Source organism: Rhinatrema bivittatum, chromosome 18, assembly GCF_901001135.1.
Source record: "Rhinatrema bivittatum chromosome 18, aRhiBiv1.1, whole genome shotgun sequence".
In the NCBI taxonomy this organism is placed as follows: domain Eukaryota; kingdom Metazoa; phylum Chordata; class Amphibia; order Gymnophiona; family Rhinatrematidae; genus Rhinatrema; species Rhinatrema bivittatum.
Window position 1 is genome coordinate 40922458 of NC_042632.1, and position 19844 is coordinate 40942301.

The 19844-nt window shown below is 44.8% G+C and overlaps 2 protein-coding genes across 5 annotated transcripts in view; one reads left to right on the top strand and one right to left on the bottom strand.

The window, feature by feature from the left end:
* Positions 1-19844, top strand: part of CYFIP2 (cytoplasmic FMR1 interacting protein 2) — a 77617-nt gene that overhangs the window by 34634 nt on the left and 23139 nt on the right. For 3 of the 4 annotated variants that reach the window (XM_029583618.1, XM_029583617.1, XM_029583620.1), the window contains 12 exons: positions 574-693; positions 1243-1368; positions 2463-2629; positions 3321-3468; positions 4708-4861; positions 5461-5617; positions 5928-6024; positions 7793-7869; positions 9581-9689; positions 11085-11204; positions 11926-12125; positions 13968-14055. In XM_029583618.1, the coding sequence (XP_029439478.1) occupies positions 574-693; positions 1243-1368; positions 2463-2629; positions 3321-3468; positions 4708-4861; positions 5461-5617; positions 5928-6024; positions 7793-7869; positions 9581-9689; positions 11085-11204; positions 11926-12125; positions 13968-14055 (1563 nt within the window). The remainder of the gene's footprint in view (positions 1-573; positions 694-1242; positions 1369-2462; positions 2630-3320; positions 3469-4707; positions 4862-5460; positions 5618-5927; positions 6025-7792; positions 7870-9580; positions 9690-11084; positions 11205-11925; positions 12126-13967; positions 14056-19844) is intronic. The other variant, XM_029583619.1, reaches the window with a different exon arrangement.
* Positions 16283-16955, bottom strand: FNDC9 (fibronectin type III domain containing 9). Its single transcript, XM_029583622.1, has one exon. It carries the CDS (start codon positions 16953-16955, stop codon positions 16299-16301), a length of 657 nt encoding a protein of 218 aa, XP_029439482.1. The 3' UTR covers positions 16283-16298.

A 19844-nucleotide genomic window follows, 5' to 3' on the forward strand; every position in this document is an offset into this window, starting at 1 on the left:
GAATATAAACCAAACAAATAAATAACATTTTGCCAGATTGCTAAATATTGACCTCCGAATAATTGACAAGCACTTGTTACATTATATATGGTACAAGGCAACTTAACATCAGGCAGTTCGGGGGAGCAGATATCTTGTAACCCCCACAGGGTCAAAGTCAAATCAGACGAGCTGCACAATGCATTTATATCTTTCTTTGCAATTGCATGTTAAAAAAACAAAACAAAACCCAAAAAAGTCATCTCAAGAGAGGTCCTGCGCGGTCTTTAAAATGTTACGTTCTACAACTTTTTATGTTGGCCCAATGAACTTTATCGCAACCTGTAAAGATTCCAGTTTTCTGCAAGGGCCATTGTAACCACCAGAGCTTTGCACTGCAGGGGAAAAAAAAAAGGCATTAATTGCGATGCCACCAGACCGTGGGATTCCGCAGCTGCGATCGGAAGCGTTTGCGTTGGGATCGCCAGTGCTGCCGCGCGTCCCACCGTAGCAGCCCGCGCGCACGTAATGGCTAATAATTTTCAGAGTCCCTGGTCCTCCGCTCAGTTTCACGCGCTCTGTGGCTTTGTGCAGGTAGTGACGGGCTCGGGCCTGGACAGCCAGAAGTCGGACGAAGAATACCGGGAGCTCTTCGACCTGGCTCTGCGGGGGCTTCAGCTCCTTTCCAAGTGGAGCGCGCACGTCATGGAGGTGGTGAGTGCCCTGTGTGCCGCGCGCGTCCGTCGGGTGGGAGAACCCCGCTCGGAGCTCCCCCTCGCGCAAGCAGCCAGTCCCCCCCTCCCCCCCCTTTTGCTGCTCGCGTCATGCGGGTGGTGAGGACTCTCGCTGCTCTTCCCTTTCAAGCGCTGAGGACTCGCCGCTCTCACGTTACGCGGGTGACAGAGACCCAGTAGTAGAAAGGTCTTTCCCCAACTTTTCTCCTCCCGCCCTCCAAACTGGGTGTGTCCATTCTTTTCTGGCGAGGCTTTCAGGTGAACCCCGGTAAGCATCTGGAAACATTCATCATTGTTCCCCCTCTTCCTCTGTCCTTCAATCCAGAAGTGAATGTGTTTCAACGTCTTTCTGGCCCCCCCGAGTACAGATTCTTTTTATTTATTTTTTTTATATATTTGCATGTTTTAGTAATGAATTAAGGTTAACTGAAGTCCAGATGCTAGGTCCATCAGCTTTGAATCTTCATTGTATGCTGTTAACTCAGTCTCTCTCTTCCCTGTTCATTTCCTCTGTAACTCATTTCCGCAGTACTCCTGGAAGCTTGTGCACCCCACGGATAAGTTCTGCAACAAGGACTGCCCGGGCACAGCTGAGGAATACGAGCGGGCAACGCGTTACAATTACACCAGTGAAGAAAAGTTTGCCTTCGTGGAGGTTTGTATCGCAGCCTACGTCAGCAAGATAAGTAACGTTCTAATGTAACCTGAAAGAAAATGAAAAGTACCAGGTGGGCCCTGCTTCTGAGCATCTGAGTGTGCACATGGCTCTATAGCCACTGGACAGAAAACAGGCCTCGAACCTCCTCGGATTATGTTATCCAGTACTGTCCATTCGGATCAAAATTCATTTACAGATTCCCCATGGTGCCAGCAGGCCTGAGACTACTTTGTATCCATAAGCCTGCAAGCCAATTTTCAAAAGGAAGCTCCCTGTGGAGTTTCCTTTTGAAAATACTGTGGCAGGCCGGTACCAGAGGGAGTCTTTACTCTGGGTGTTTGGCTGACACAAAATGAAATCTCTGCACATAATTCACTGACCTTTTTCCCTGCAAGAGGTGGTCAATTGTCAAAGGGGGGTTTTTTTTCCCCCATGGGCAAACACCCATTTACCACAGAAATCCTTTTGAAAATAGCTTCCTTAACTGGAAATTTAACAACAGATGGACAGGATGTGAGGACAGCAGTCGGTTGAATACTCCTGAAGACAGGGGGGGACAACAGCTGAGAAATAAGGGCAAGATTAAGGGACTGGAAAAAAATCGGGCAAGAGGCCTTGCATGCCCGTTTACGTTGCACAGTTTTGAAATGGCGCATCTTTTGACCAACGCCTTTACATTAATAATTTTAATAAAATTTTACATGCTGCTGTTCTCAACAAATCCCAGTGGTTTTCAATTTCAACTCCTACAACGTTTTGGGGAAAAAAAATTTCCACCTAAAAATATTTTATTTGTGAATAAAAATCACAGAATATTTCTGCCTGCTTCTGTGGTTCTTCTTTTGTAATAGCAAGACGTGGTTGCGACGAAAGTGACCTGAGAGTGGATTGTCCATGACCTCAGGTTGGTTCCTTGCATTTCATAACTGAGGGGGCGAGGAATAACAGATCTGTCGTCGTCATTTCCTGTGAGATGTTGTGGGTGGTCTTTATTTTCTTGACCAGTGTAGGAGATTCTTGCTGTTGGTGGTGGCAGAGGTGGCATCTAGCGCGTATTCCCTCATTTTGACCGTCCTCCTTTTTGCTCTTAGGTGATTGCTATGATTAAAGGTCTGCAGGTGCTCATGGGCAGAATGGAGAGCGTCTTCAACCAGGCTATCAGGAATACCATCTATGCTGCCCTGCAAGACTTCGCCCAGGTGACCCTGAGAGAGCCCCTGCGGCAAGCCGTTAGAAAGAAGAAAAATGTCCTGATTAGGTGAGAGACCCGTGAGATCAACGTGCTTTCAGTGCATGGAGCCCAGGAGAGAGAGAGAGAGTGATCAGATGGGAGGGGAGCATAGGATCAGTGCTGTATGAATGCAGGGAGCCTGAGTGATAGAGAGTAATGAGAAAGGGAATATAGGACAAATACCATAGGAATGCTCAAATCCAAGCCAAAGGGAAGCATAGGACCAATACTTGTATCAATCATTGGAACCCAAAAGAAAAGGACAGGGGGAGTATACGGCATTGATCTCATCAAGGTGAGACAGCAAATCGAGTGAGAAAACATAGGGTTCATGCCCTTTCAGTTCATGCCACTATGAGGTGCACATGTCCTGCCCTCTGATACAGAAGTGAAAAGCTACAGTGTTTGGTAGTGGTGAGAGGCAGATCAGGGAGGGAGAGTAGGGACTTGCTGGAATGTAGAAATTAAGGGCTAAGATCAATATTCAAAAGATGTCTCTGGGTAACTTCAGAAGTTACCCGGACAGATCTGTTTTCTTTTTGTAAAAATTTCCCCCACCCAGCTGGTGAATTTTGCCCAGGCACATTACTGATGAAGAATAAGGGGGCTTTTCATAACTTTTTCTTCATTTTGTATCTTTGGGTTTAGGGCCTCATTTATTTTCCTCTCCTGAAACATAGTTCTAAAGGGTTTTGTTTTCTTTTTTTCATTATTTCAGTGTCCTACAGGCAATCCGAAAGACAATCTGTGACTGGGATGGGGGACGGGAGCCTCCAAATGATCCCTGCCTGAGGGGCGAGAAAGATCCCAAAGGGGGATTTGATATTAAAGTCCCACGACGAGCAGTTGGACCCTCAAGCACACAGGTATGTCTGACCCCACAGCCACTTGGTAAATATTCCACCCCATATGGTATTCACTTGAGTGACATATCTAATTATTAGCAAGCGATTCTAGTTTTTAAGATTCTCAAGTTACACTGATTTTCCACTGGCTTTGGTTTGCAAACCTTGTGAGGGTTCGGTGGGGCTGGTTCATTTCAGTTGCACTTGCCACTTCGTTTCATGTATAAATCTCTTTCTGTTCTATTGGTCACACGACTGTTGACAGCTGTTGGGAGAAGGTGGCACAAACCAAAGCTATAATCTTGCCTGACACCAGTACTGTGTGAAGGAAGATGGAGAGGTAGCATTTTGCTTGTCAGATATTAAGAGAGGCAAGAAGGTATGGGCTGCCTATTGCACTGGGTAGATTAGTGCCATTCGTTTTACTGGAATGTGGCACATAATACATGTAATGGGGTCCTTCATGGCCACTCTAAATCCTTCTTTCTCTGGTCACTGGAGGCATTCGAGGTGGCCAGGGAACTTCACACAGCTAGGAGTTTAGTAATTTGCAAGCATTTCCTGGGCTTACATAAGGGACAGTGATCCTTTTTAAAGAAGGTAAAATATATGTAAACAAAAAGCTAGCTCCGTGAGGACTCTATGCTTGTAACTAGGACATTCGGACTAAACGGCAGAGGAAGGGGCAGGGAAGGGCTCTGATCATGCAACCTCCTTTTGAAAATGAGATCACCCAGAAGCGGTTACAGAGGAGCTTGCTTTTGGTGCTCTGGCCTCCCCCCAGTCTGGTGCCCGTTTCACTCACCCCATCCAGCGGCCCTGCTTGAAATTCTCTCCTACACAATGCAGGGCCTAGCGGATCTGACCTGCCGCTGCTCCCTGGCCCCCGGGAGCCCTTCCTGGACTGCTCCTGGCCCTCCAGATCTCCCACCCATCCTGGTAGCTTCTACTATTCCCCGCCCCTTCCAGAGATCCTCTTCTGCTTCTCAAACAGGATTTTAAACACGTAAAACCATAGCTAGAAGGCAATCAATGAGCTTCCGGGTGCAGGTCAGGCTGTCAAGTCGCCTGGAACCGGCTGAGTCCGGGCCACATGCGGACGTGGATGATTGAAGGCAGCTGCCATCGAGAATACATTGGACCAGAGAACAATTTGGCAGAAATGAGGAATGTGTGTGGGGGGGGGGGGAGGAGGGCGCAACAAATATTTAAATCTATTTCTTCTTTCTGCCACCCATTGCAATGTTCTCTTTCCCGAAGCTGTACATGGTAAGAACAATGCTGGAATCCCTCATCGCAGACAAAAGTGGCTCGAAGAAAACCCTGCGGAGCAGCTTGGATGGGCCGATCGTCCTCGCCATCGAGGAGTTTCATAAACAGTCCTTCTTCTTCACGCACCTTCTGAACTGTAGCGGTGAGCGAGCGCGCTCTGCGCGAGTTTTAGAGAAGAGAAACAGGTCCGATCGACTGAAATGTTCACCTGTAATAGTCGAGGGTTTATTTATTTCAGCTTCCAGTTTAGTCGGAAGCAGCCTCTGTTTGAGTTGCCATTGCTATAGGGCCATTTCTAACCTCCTTCCCCCCCTCCCCTCCCTTTCCATCTAGCCTAGGAGATGTCGTGTTGAGAGCCTTGGCCCAGAGCCCGTGGCTTCCTGTGGAGTCCGGTAGGCATACAAGTCCGATGACATAGGTGTGGCCATTTCTGCAATGGCTGAAACTCCCTCTCGCCTCTCAGGATCCCGGCTAACTTATTTACTGACCGGAACTGAGCCTGATAATTGCCCAAATCTTCATGTAGTTATCCAGCTCAATGCCTTTGAATACGGACCGCACTAATTATAGCAATATGAAACTGTGGTGTGGCAGCACGACCTCTCTTTTGTGGTCGGGGGGGGGGGTCTCTTTTCGTGGGAGGCCTGTAGCACCTGACACAGCCTCCATGACATAAGTGACCTCACCTGGCGCCGCCCTCGTTACAGATGGATGAGGTTCGTCTTCCGCTCTGTGTTTCAGAAGCCCTGCAGCAGTGCTGTGACTTGTCCCAGCTCTGGTTCCGAGAATTCTTTCTAGAACTGACCATGGGCCGACGCATCCAGTTTCCGATTGAGATGTCCATGCCCTGGATCCTAACAGATCACATCCTAGAAACCAAGGAACCTTCTATGATGGAGTAAGAGACTCGTGGCATTGGGAGATAGTTAGCAATGGGGTTACAGAAGCAAAGGCATCAAATTGATAGATAGGCAGATGTTTCTTTTAATTGTATATGCGTATATTGATTTACATATCCATACCACTTGGCATTCATGCCTTGTTGGGGGACCGCCCGGCGTGGTCTTGTTGAAAAATGTGCAGCTCAAACCTTTTTGTAACAGTCTTTCTTGGAAAAAGAATTATTATTTTTTCCTCTTTCTCATCCCTGGCTAACAGGAAAGCATTATCCACTGATGTGGTTTGACAGTCATTTCTTTTATCCTCAGGTATGTGTTATATCCCTTGGATCTGTACAACGACAGTGCATATTATGCCTTAACGAAGTTTAAAAAGCAGTTCCTCTATGATGAAATTGAAGCAGAGGTAAGTCTTGCTTCAAATGGTATCGGAAGGCCATTCCAAGATCCTGTGTCTGTGCCAAGTGGCATCAATTCACTTAAAAATACACTCTTTATATTGAGCGGGCAGGAGAGCACAGTAAAATGGTAAAAGGCCTCCAGATTATTTGTGATGGGGTTTTTTTTGCCTGAAACCCACACAAGACTGCTGGAATGGCAGCGTTCCTCCGTCACCCTCGCACGTTCTGCGTTGTTGCATTTCTCTTGGACGTGTAATTTCTCTTGTGGTGTAATTTCATAGGTAACAGAGGTGCACACAGTGCTTTATGGGCCTGATTTTCAAAGCCTTTTATGCATCTAAATGGCTGTTTCAGAATAGCCCCAGAGCCGGGGTGCACGTAAGAGTGCGCATGCAACCTGTTTTCCTGCGTGCTTTCATACGAACTGCGAGTAGGCATTCCAGAGGAGGGAACTGGGATGTGCTTACAACTTATGCACAGACTTTTTCTTGTATTTTCAAAAAAATGTGCACATAAGTTATCGTGCATACATTATGCCATGCTTGAGGCAGGTGAACCCGTGTGCCAGGACAATCCCTCGCATACCTGGTGAATTAAGGAAGGATTTTCGAAGTGAACCTTATGCACGTTGTACACACAGACTGTACCGCTATTTGGGGAATTTTACATACAGTGGAGGCAAGGCATGCATGTTAATTGTGGAAATCTGTTCAGCCAGACCGGTTTGTGGCTCTCTAGGACCAGATCTGAGGATACCCCTGCTCTAGAGCATCTTGGTAGTTATTATCCAAATATGTGTTGTTGGAATGGGGTTCCGATTTAAGGCTTCTCCTTCCTTCTGCTCGTTGAAGGTGGTTGGGAGTCTCAGTTATAATTATAGTGGCACATTAGGTTAAGTGGCTCACTAAGTTAAGTAGCTCTGTCTCCATCTGCTGGCAGGGAGGCAAAACTCAGGAGTCTAGACTAATCTGTGGTACTCCAGGAATGAAAATTAGCAGGTAAAAATCATTCCCTGTATGTACCTGGATCAGTCCAGACAGCTGGGTTTTGCCTCCCTTCCAGCAAATGGAGACAGATAAAAACTTCAAAGACACCCCCTCTTATCCAGTGTGCCACCTGCATCCCTTCAGTATTTCGGTCTCCAGCAGATGGAAATGATGCAAAACCTAGCAGTTCTGAACCAATCCTAGGGTTAAAAAAAAAAAAAAAGAATATTGAGAGCTGGAATGAAAATTAGCAGGTAAAAACCAATGTTCCTATTCTGACTGCATCAGACTTATTTAGATAAGTTGGAGATGTTCCAGAGCAGGACTGACTGACTTGGATAACGTTAGCCAGATAACGCCAATATCTAGCATTGCCTGAGTAAGTCTGGTCATACTGGACATCAGTCTAAGGTTATCTAGAAAACGTATACTTATGTCCAGCTATATTTAGCAGAACGCATACCCAGCTGCCTTCCTCCAAACATGTGGGTAAAGTTATTTGGGTACCCGGATACTCACTCGCCGGCTCTCTGAATATAAACCCATATAATTTTCCATTTGCTTTAGTCTGTTCTGGTGGACTGTCCTGTTGTTTCACACCTGTTTTCCATGTCTGATAGATTTGTCTAGCTAGATACGGTTTCTTCCCCCAGCGCTCAAGTTCTCTTTCGTTCAGTTGCAATGTGAACGCTCTGGTCAGAGAAGCCAATGTGTGCCTGCAGTGTTTAGTAACCTGAAGACCGAACGTTGTCCGTGTTTATTGATTTACTGATTGGCTGCCTCCTAGGTGAACCTGTGTTTTGATCAGTTCGTGTACAAGTTGGCCGATCAGATCTTTGCTTACTACAAAGCTATGGCTGGCAGGTAAGTCAAGCGGACATCTCAGAATTGCTAGAAGGTCCACGTCCCTTTCATCAGACGCTCTCGAGTCCTCTGTCGTGGCCCAAAGACCACACCAGTAGCGAGTGAGAAAAATGCAGAACAGTAAATACAGTCACATGCATTAAGAGGAGCATCGGGCAATATTAGGGGCACATAATATTTTTGCCTGAGGAAACGCTGTTCCCTGTGTAAAAACGCGGTTGGAAATTTGCCCCACTCCTCTCCACCCTGTGACCAAGGTGCGGGAAGGGAAAGGAATGATTCTGCGGGTGGTTTGCATTTTCAAATCGCTGGGTGCGCTATCGGGTGTGAACTTTCAGCAGGGGCAAACGCCAAGTGCAAAGTATGTGGATTCAAAAGCCTCCGAGGTGTGCACCTCACTGACATTTCCAAAGGCAGTTGCCATGGGTTTCAAGACTTGCGTTCCGTTTAAAGGCGTGCTGGTAAAAAAATAAAAATATCTTGTCAGAGCAGTCACCGGCAGTAAGCCAGACTAGCTCCTCCAATAGTCTTCGTAGCTAATGTCTAGGCCAGACGTTGGGCGAAAGAGCCCGGGAAAGGGTTTGGTGCAGCCTGTGGCCACTTTTACAGAATATAATTATAAAATAAAGGTTCAAAATCGTAGGGGTTATTTTTGTATACGTTTTTGTTGTATTTATTCTGGCCCTGCAGTTTTCTCCTGCTCTTTTGGAATTCTTGTTCAGTTGGATCCATCCTTTCCTAACTACCCGGGGTTATAAAATAAGGGGAAACCCCAGGTAGTTAGAATGAAGGTAGCTTGATAACATACTCAAATAATGCATAAAATAACCACCCCCACCCTACCCCTGGTGTGGCCTAACCATTGCTGCAACAGATCTCAGCCAAGGGCCACAGACCTCAGCTCTGTATGGGCACACCCCCAAGTCTCTGGGCACTAGGTGTCATTGTTGAGCAATGGCCAAGATGCCCTGCTCTTCCGGGTGGGATGGTGGTTGGCAGGAGGGAGCTGCTAGGGTCAGGTTTGACCTACAGAGAATACTAATGAAACAACTGATTTTAATAAGCAATGTGACTAGGCATGTCAGAGGTGATCCAGAGTCTGAAAGAATGCAAGGCATTTTGAAACCCTAAAGGTCTTCATTTTCTTATGTTAAATCAAATATACAACACCGGTCATAGCATAGCTAGAAATACTAAAGGTCTGCCCAGTAAGAGCTATCTCCTGTTTATCTGGAAGGTGAAAAGCGCAGAAAGAAGCTACCGGACTGGCAAAATGTATGCAAACATTAAGAGTTAGGGGGTCAATGTGTGTAGTAACGAGACTCAAATTTCTGACCATTTGAGTAAATGTCTTGCTGGTGTTGGCAGTAGGGTATCTGCTTTGAGGATAGACACGGGGACTGCCGACATGGGATTAAGCTGACTTTGTGAGATGTGCCTTTTATTTATTTATTTAATGTATTTTTATGCTGCCCCATAAGTACAGCTCTAAGCGGCTTACAACACCACATTCATAACGAAAATCAATGCAAACAAAACAAAGACAACAACAGATGGTAGGGCCAGCTGATTAATATTCATGTCAAGAATCCTTAAGGTGGTCACGGAGGAGAGGACGAGGTATAGCCTGTGAAAAGAAGTGTGTTACCGTGACCCGTAGGCGCTGAACCAGGTAGCAATGAGGTGTTTATTGACGGCTTTTCTTCTCTAGTGTCTTGCTGGACAAACGCTTCCGTGCAGAATGTAAGAACTATGGCGTGATCATTCCATATCCACCCTCCAATCGCTACGAGACTTTACTGAAGCAGAGACACGTCCAGGTATAAAGGACTTTTGCGGAACTCTGTAACTCTTTTGGCAAAGCCGACTGATGTTTTTTGTTTTTGTTAAAGGCCTGTGTTTCGAGCAGAGTAACGCCAGCTGTCATGCTCCTGTCATTTCTACCTCTGACTTTTTTTCTTTTTTTGCCCTTATGCCATTTTTTTCTCTTCATATCCCTCCGAGTTCCCAGGACAAATGCATGGGTGATCATTATAGCCTGGTAGAGGGAAGGAAGGGGAAATCTTTGAACTTGCTTCATTGTTGATCTTGGGTCAGTTTTTTGATCACCCCCGCGCCCCCCCCCCCAACGTGGTGTCTGTGTTATCTCCCATTTCCAACCGGGAAAAGGGGGGGGGGGGATGGAGCACTACTCCTCTGTGATGCTCCCAAATCTTACTGCGCAGGATACCCGAACAAGGTTATTTATCAGTTTATTTTCATTCCACATGTAAACAGTTCAAGCAAAATTAAAATATCATATTACATGCATGAAATGTACCATCTCGATCCAGTTATTTCACCATCAACCAATACAAGAAACATATATCCCCATGTAAAATAAACTAATATTCATAATCTTATCTACACGTTCACCAGGTTCTCCATTAGAGCTGAATCCCAGGGTTCAGCCCCTGTCTTCTCATTTTAAAGTGTGAGTCACCTCTGCTAAAAGCAGCAAGTATTTGTTTGAACCATCCAAGAGCAATCCCTCAACTATTAAAAGTGGGAATCCGTGAGTGCCGTGATTCTTTTGCTCTACAGGCGGAGCTCTTGGCACTGAATATTTGCTTCTGTACTTATTTCTTGGCTTGGCTTTACCTGAGTTTTTCAGGTGTTACCGTAATGGTAGTTGACTGTAATGGTAGCAATGTTAGGGATAAGTCTTGCAGAACAGAAAGAGATGTTTATCGCTGAAAATTGCTCTCCCTCAAATATGGCTAGAAGCAAGCACGAGGTTTCGCAATATGTGCGTGCTTTTTACAAGTTTGGGGGGAGGTGTTCCAGGGGCGTGTTTTGGGCAGGTTCTGAAAATAATGCGCGAAAGGTGCAAACGTCCACAGGGCAGGTTGTACCTAGGGCATTTTTTTTTCAAAGGGGAAAGTACACTTACGCTTTCTCTTTGAAAATCGGTACAAGGATCACAAGTGGGAAATACCCGCAGACTTGTGCACCAAGGTGGGCACTTTTAAAACTGCCCTTTCAGTGCAAACCAAAGGGAGATGGATCTTGTGATGTGGAAGAACGAAGTGATGGAAAACCTCCCGAGTGGTGATGACCGGATTGACCTGCTGCTGGAGTCACAGATCTGACGTGAACGTTCTTCCTTCCTTGGTAATAGGACCTAAAGCAGCTCTTTGCCTGTCTCTCTCTCTCTCTCTCTCTCTCTCTCTCAGTTACTGGGCAGGTCCATTGACTTGAACAGGCTTATCACCCAGCGCATCTCCGCTGCGATGTACAAATCCCTAGACCAGGCCATCAGCCGCTTTGAGAGTGAGGACCTGACATCAATTGTGGTAAGAGCATCAGCCATCACTTTAGCAGATTTGGGGCTTGCTCAGGACAGTGGTGGAAATGGGGTTGCGAGGACAAGGGAGGAGGAGGGGATTGGTGTGGGTTGCATAAGGGATTTTGTGTGTGCATAGGCCTATATTGGATTAGCCCTTACTGGGCAGACTAGATGGACCATTTTAGTCTTTATCTACCATAATTTACATGTTACTATTCTAGGGATAGATGTGTTGACAAATCGATGCATCTGATTGTCTCATTAACTAATACTATATCAATAAAGAGTTCAAGGTATGCTGATACTCCCAGGAAGTCCCACCTTTTTCAGTCAGAACTGGAGCAGTAGTAGCTTAGTCCAGGTCTCACTCAGCCAGTCCTATTTTTTTCTAAATCTTTTTTTAAATCTCCATGCACTAGGTCTTCTGGAATTTCTCTTGGTTTTGTCAGTACAAATGCCTAGACAAGTGAGATCGCAAACCAGCACTGGCTTGAAAGTATCACTCATTCTAGTTGTCACTTTGCATCATCAAGATTGAAAAATAGTGCTTTTTGCATATTGCTGCATATCGAACACCCATTCAAACAACTTTATTTAAACCACTTCACATTTCGAAGTGCAAATTCGAGTTCCCTCTTGCTGTCGTTTTTGTCCCTGTTTGCAAGGCCGCACGCCTGGGTTTTACTGCTTCTGAAGAACTGCCCATGCCTTTCTCTCCCCCTGTGCAGGAACTGGAATGGTTACTGGAGATCAACCGTCTGACTCATCGTCTGCTCTGTAAGCATCTGACTCTGGACAGCTTTGATGCCATGTTCCGAGAGGCTAACCATAATGTGTCCGCACCCTATGGACGCAACACCCTCCACGTTTTTTGGGAGCTCAACTTTGACTTCCTGCCCAACTACTGCTACAATGGCTCCACCAACAGGTGAGCACAAAACTTTCTATGAAAGACAAACCTGCAGATGGAGGTTTGTATTCAAGATTGGGCAATTTTCAAGCTATTCAACTGGAACGAAGACCATGCCTACTTTTTTGCCTGCATGATTTGTACCGGTGCTCAAAGAGAAAGCACGCACCTACTTTGGCTTTGAGAATTGCCACGGGTATAAAGCATAAGTCGTCTACGCGTGTACTTTTCCTCTCTTGACCGAGACACGTCCCCAGAAACGCCTCCTCTTGGTCAGGGTGGCAACAAACAGGCCACGTTTTAGGGATATCCACAATGAATATGCATGAGATTAGATTTACATGCCCTGCCTCCATTGTATACAAATGTATCTCTTGCATTATTCATTGTAGGTATCCTAAAAACCAGGCCAGTTTGTGGCTCTCGAAAACCAGAATGGGCTACCCCTGGCATAGGTTCTGGAACAATGCACCAAGCTGTTTGATACTTTCAGGGAGTTTTTCAGAGAGTTGATTAACGCGGGTGAAACACTTTTTTTTTTTTTTTACCTGTTCAGTTGCTTTGAAAATTGAGCATGGGAAGTGATGACTTGCATATATGTAGGTCCTCTGTTCCCCTCATTTTCTGATTTGTAAGCTCCAAACTAATGAAACTTTAGTGTGCGCGCTCTCCGGCTGGAACCAGGACAGCAATTTTCAAACTGTGTGCCTTTTGTGGGGGGGTTTAACCTGCAGACTCTGCACCAATTTTCGAAGGAAACGTATGAGCAATCTTTTGCTCCATCCCCAGAATATGTCTCCCAAAAGTGCGCCTGGACAGGTTGTACGCGTGCACCTTTATCCGCGTGTTGAGCGGGCAGTTTTATAAAAGCAGTACTTTGCTCACAGAAATACCTTTGTAAAATTGCCTCTTAAATTTGCATATTTGTGTTTTGTGATTGCCCAGTTGTTTGCTTGTTTAAATATCCCAAACTAAGCAACTCTGACTTGAGAACCCTGGAACAGATGCCGGGCATACAGTACATACGTCCCAGGGGTATAATTACTACACAGTGTGTGTTGAGCAGTCAAGGAGCTCTTTAAAGGGGACACATCATCTGCTCCTTGATGGAAAGTATTGCAGCGTTATGCTGCCAGAATGCACAGGCACCTACAGCAGTCATTTGCTTCTCAGCTGATTTTTTATTTTTTTTTATGTGTAATGAAGTACATCAAGTTCTCAGCAATTAAGGGGATGGTTTCTTTAGAGTAGAGAAGTAATTGAGTGGTTAGAGCAGCAGGAAAACCAGAGTTCAAATCCTGCTTCTCCCATTGATGCTGCTTGTGACCTTGCGCAGGTCACGTTCCTCTCCATTGCCTCAGGTACAGAACTTCGACCGTAAGTCCTGTTTATAGCTTGCCTTGAGCTTTGATTCGGAAAGATGAATAATTAAAATGTAAAATCCAAATTTATTTTCTGTACATCTCCACTGAGAAATTGCCCTGGAGAGGCTCCTAGGTCCTTTTCCGCAGTAAGGGCCATCGACTTTCTTTGCAGTAACAGTATGTAGATTGCTCAGAATCCCAGGTAACTTTCAACGCTCTTGGCGCTCTAACGAAGGGTTCATCAGGATTTGGTGCAGCAGACTCAGGTGCCATCTGTCCTGGAGAGGGAGTGAAGATGGCTGCCACTCCCATGCTGGCCCAGTGCTGAGGGGATCGTCTAGGAGGCGACATCCCTCTACTGCTGGGGACTGGCAAGGGTTCAAGGTGTTTGGGATCGGGGATAGAGGGTCTAAGCGGAAAGAGCAAAATTTGGAAGGATGTAGAGCTTTCACAGCAATGTCAAGGCACAAGTAATGATACTTCTTTTTATGTCTAGATTTGTCCGCACTGCTATTCCGTTCACGCAGGAGCCGCAGAGGGACAAGCCTGCCAACGTGCAGCCCTATTACCTCTACGGGTCCAAGGTCAGTAGTGCTGGTGTTTGCCAATACAGTCAGAAAGGTGAAGGTAATTTTGAGAAAAACCTGGGACGACAAGGGACACGTCAGTGTTTGGAATGATTGATTTATTGAAAGGGAACACGTCCCGTGCCCAAGATACTTACAATTACTACAAATCTTGACAGCCTGTCGTCTTACTGGTACAAATATTCGAGAGCATATTTCTCCCGTTTTAAGGAAACTGCACTGACTACCTATCCAGCAGGGTGTATTATATAAAATTGCCGTTATGGTGCATCATCTTGTAAAACTTGATTTGTTTCCTTGAGCAATTGCCCTATTAAGAATTTACGTTCCTACACGCACTCTTTGATCGGCCTTTAAGACATTCCCAATCATAAGCTGGCACGACTAGCTATAACTCGGAAAGAGCATTCTCTGTTGCTGTCCCTGAATTTTGGCACAGCTTATCTTTTGAACTGAGGTTGCTGACATGCCCAAAGCATTCAAGTCCCTAATGAAGACCTTATTTAAGGTGGCTTATGGGTAGCTTTACTTTTGAATTTTAAACCAACGCATATTTTGTTGGGCAGTTTGCTATTTAAATTTATTTATCTATTTAAAAGTTTTATATACCGCACCCTTCAAGAAGTATTGATCATTGCGGTTTACAGATCGCCACATTCACAGTATAACAGCATAAAATCAATTCAAAGCATTGATAACTATGTTGTTTTATTTTTCTTTTTTAAAAATGAGTAAGAGTTTTACATTTATAAGCAGGTTCAACAACAGTAGCTGTGCGTAGTTAGGTATAAGGGATGGTTCCATTCTATTGATAACATAAGAATAAAATGCACTAGCCTGTGTTGCCAAAAGTTTTTTTTAAAGAGGTAAACTTTTAAAACTTTTCTTAAACTCTTTAGTGTTGGATATTAAGTGTAGTGAGTCAGGTAGTGCGTTTCAGAGAGTGGGACCGGCAATTGAAAAAGCATGCTTTCTGGTGAGATCCAGTCTGGTTATTTTAGCAGTGGGAATATCCAAATGGTTTTTGTTTGCAGAGTGGAGATGCCTTCTAGGTTTATAAATACATAACCAGATGGGAGGAGGAGTTACAGAGTAAATTATGGATCATCGTAAGAATTTTACACTGAAAAGACACGGGTAACCAATGTAGGGCGTAAAGGATGAGTGTTATATGTTCTCGGCAGTTAGAATTGAACAAGATACGCGCTGCTGCATTTTGATTTAGTTGCAAAGGCCGTACGGAGTTTTGCATGTATATCTCAGTTTTATTTGTTCATGTCATGGCTTATTTTTAGTTTTGTTTTATTATTTTATCACCATCATCTGATTATCATGTTGATTATGCTATGATGTGTTTTTATTGTTCTTTTATTTTGCGATATTTATTGTAAATATGCTATTGCAGCTCGCCTAGTGCGTTAGATAATACACAAACTTCTGATAAAGATAACCTGATGGCTGATATAGATCTGAATGGAATGTGAGATGCTAAGGAAATAGGTGGTGTTTAGGGTTTATTTCTTAAATATAGAAAGCTGCTAGCGGACTTATGGATGCTGAGCAAAGAAGCATTGTTAACTGTGTTCACTTCGTTAGCATTGTTTCCAGGGGGACCTGGGTCTCCTGTGCATGGCTGAGTCTGTGCACAACTGGCTGCTTGTTGTGTCCACTTCCAAATCATGGTCTCTTCCAGACGTCACTGAGCCACAGTGAGTCTCATAACCCCACTGCTGCCAACATTAAGAGAAACAGTTTCCATGTCTGGTAACCACCCAAGGGAACATATATCAGGACCTGTTAGAGAATCTTGGAGGTGGTCAGGGAGAAAAACGTGTTAAGCTCATTTTGCACCTTTTTAATGCCATCCTCATTTTTTAATTTTTTGGTTTTATTGTAGCTTGCCTTCTGATATGATGATAGTAATGTGCATGATGATTATAATTAAATTGACAACCTGTGGTGTACTGGTCCTGTACTTCCCTCTTCTCAGCAGATTATGTGGTAGTCTTATTTAAACAAACCTCCGCCCTGAGCAATGTGTTTATATAGACAGGTTGACCCACAAAGTTAATGTAACTGAATAAATACAGCAGCAGAGCTTAACAAAGCTGAAACACACTCCCCGGCCCCCACCCCAAGTTAACTTGTTACCTTAACACAGATTTAAATCTGAAAAATTCACCTAAGGTATTGCATTTCTCAGCTTTACCTTAGCTTGGCCTTCTTCACTTTTATTTCATTCAAGTGCATTGTGTTGGCAAAATGGCTTTCTTCTCATCGACATTTTTATAGGAGAAGGAGCAATAAGGAGGCCTCTGAGCACTCCCCGTCTGGAAGTTGGGGTTCCTGAGCACTACTGTCATGATGGGCACCTCTATGGTCTGCTCCCCGAGTCCTGAAGCCAGGTGGCTTTCAGGCCATGCTTGGTGATTGGACACGTGCCTTTCAGAGCTGGTACTGTACTGCTGGGGCCCAGGTTGGCACCTTGTGCAGCAGAACTGCAGGCAGCCGTAGATCAAAATCGCTACAAAGCAGACAAGTAGGAGGCAGCCCACTACCCAGAGAGAGGTGCTAGAATCCAGCCCAGAGCCGCCTAAGGCCTGTTGGGTCTTGTCCAGAGTCTGGAAGGTTGTGCAGTAGTCGCTGGAGGGGTAGGAACTTTTGCAGGCGACGCACAGGATGTAAACGGTAGCTGGAGTGAGTCTGCGCAGGGCGACGGAGCTGAGAGAGCGTGGTATCCTCTCCTCCCGGTGAAAATTCTGCCGTAGATAGCCCGAGAAGATGCCGTTCCAGCTGGGCCGATACATGACTTGGTAATGTTTCTCAGGGCACTGCACAGTGGGGGACCAGGTGATGGTGGCACTCGAATATGTAATGTTTTTGACTTGAATGTTCATTGTACTCCTAAGGACAGAAGCAAAGACAGTCTAAATTTTCATTTTGTAAGTACTAGATGTACTTACCACACTAGAACTTACAATAACAATTTTGGAATCTTTGGTGAGGAACGACACAGAAATTCAAATAGAAATAGTGTAAGTTACCTTTCATGGCTGTAACCTATCTTTTTTAGGCCTAGATTTATTATTTCGCTATAATTATAGCGAAATGATCGCCCGTGGGAAAAAAAGGAGTGGGGGGTGCCATTTTCGCCCACTGCAGTTGCAGCCACACTGCACACTATCACCCCCGTAGTGCCAGTGAAATAGTTGTTGCTATTGCCGGCGCTAATGCGGGCGAAAATGTGCGACACATTATCAACTGCAGCGCTGCAGGCCCCTAAATTTCCATAGCCACACCTAAACCCCGCCCAAACTCCTCCCCTTTCCCTAATTTGAATTTCCAGATCGCGATAACGGCCCATCGCGATTTGAAAAATTACCCCCCTTAGTTATTTCATATAGAATTTATTTGCAATAAAAAAACAAAATCAGTGGCACTGAATGTTATTGTTATTGTCAATCTGTAGTCTGATTTAACTTTACCAGGAAATATGTTTATCAGTGAGAGATTTCTAGCTTTGTCGCTTAAATGATTTCTGCTTTCATCCGTTGTTCTGCTCAAAGTATTCTGTGCAAGTTGTTGTAGAGACCCTAAGTGATCATTGGGTTATCTCAGCATTTGTGGTAGTAACAGATTAAATACAGAAACATAGGCAATTGGATCCAGGTATATGACATGGAGACCTAGGGAGGCAGTCACATGCAGTTAGGCAGTCAATCAATGCAAATAAATACTCAGTCCAAAATGCATGCAGGGAAAGCAGAACAGAATTCTGTGGCCTGGAAAACTCATGTCCCTGCACCACGTTACGTGTTTATGTTGGTCCTGCAAAAAAGGATTGCAGCGTGCAAAGCATCCAGTTTTGCCGAGGACCAGTAGGGCTACTAGAATTTTGCATGAATAGTCGGACAAACACACACAGTGAGGGGAAAAAGTCAAGGGCAAGTATAAGAGGTAGGCGGCAGTCAGACAGGCACAGGGAGGCAGGCATAGGAGCAGCTTGCGGTTTTCACTTGGGGGGCCTAAAATTGCACATTTGCGGTGTGTTTTTTTGGTTTTTTTAAGACAGGTGATTTCAATTGGCAGCACAGATGCTTAAAAAAAATGCCGGCAGACTTTGTGCCCCCCTCCGTGCAGCGCGGTTTGTGCTGTCTGACGTTGCATTCTTCAGTTTCGTATTTACATTAACGGCATCAGGTCTGCAGAGCTGGGTTTGTCTCCCCAAACTGTTCTTGGCTACGTTTTCAAGGACTTGAAGGTGCATGTCTGTCTTAAGTGTCCGTCTATATTAAAATGTCTATAGAATATCTAATCAGTGTTGAACTGCCCTCTGGGTAACAGAGTGGGTGACTTTGATGACAATGCATGACTGCCCATTCAGCTTGTGAAAGGAGATAATGGAACTAATTCATTAGGAGGATTTTATTTTTGACCCAGCAGTATCCTCCTGCTCCTTTTATTCTTTCAGCTCTGTCAGAACCAGGGCTGGGATCCAGCCCCACGAGCCTTCATTCGAGGCTACCCAGGGATTTGATGAATTAGTATACGCCATAAAATGAAATTGCTGTCAGTAGGAGAGGTTAAAATCAAGAACATGAAATATCCGTTTGCCAGGCTGTGATTAAAAAGAACACATGAGGATGAGGATGATGCAGCTTAAACCCAGCCTATTCATCCTCTGTGAAATGCTATTCTGTTAGCATTGCAAAATGTCAAGTTGGTTGAGGGAAGGGCTTTGTATTTTAGAATCACACTTTGAGCTTATTTTGGTTTGGTTTGGTTTGCAAACAGCTTTGTGGCCTTCTGATAAAATATTTTAGCACAGCAGGAAGTGATCTCTCCCATCACCAGACTTTGTCTCGCCCTCAGCCATTTGTATGCCCTGAAGCCCCAGAGGGAAACTGGAAAGCAATTAGGGCAAGGTTTCCTTTTATTCCTGCCCTCTTGGTAAAGCTGGGGGTGCTGGGCTTTTCTTCTCCCTGGGGCAAGTAAAAAAAAATATTCTACACTGGCAAAGTGAGGAGACTGAGTCACTCTGTCCTTTCGTGTGTCTGTCTCCTCGTATCTCGTATTTATTTATTTTATTATTCAAAGTCTTATATTCCGCAATATGCCAAACCAATTCATTCAGTGCGGATTACAATTTAAAAACCATAAAATCAATACATACTACATTAAAACAACAAAAAAATAACATTAAAAATTAACAAAATATTACAGATAAAAGTAACACACACACACAAAGATAATATGCAAGGGACAGAGATTGTGTATTTTGTTTCCCTACATGGCATGTGGACTGTGAAAGCCCAATACTCAGAGGAAAGGAGGACAGATCCTGCCTTAAGCAGAACAGAGGCTTAATGAACATAGAAAATGCGTACATGAAAGTGTAGCAATAATACAATCAAGTCAATGCATGGAAAGAGAATGCTGCTTTACCTGCGAGGTGCCTGGGACCTGCTCCCTGAAGCTGTAGCATATGCGAGAAGTCACAGTTTGGGGGGGGAGAGGGAGGGGGGGTAACGCCAGAGGCTGAATGATTCCTTTTCCCCAGGGCTACAGGCAGTGCTTTCCTCTCTTCTCGCTGCTCAAGATGTTGGATTTATCTCACCCTCTGTTTTCTGCTGAAATTGATCCACCTTCTCCTCCGCCTCCTTCCCACTCCTCAGACTTGTTTTATACATTTCTAGGCCTGCATCATCACTATAGCAACCAATAGAAAGCTGTAATTGGGCAATTCTGCATGATCCTGTCAGCTTTGATCTGCAAGAGTCTGCCCC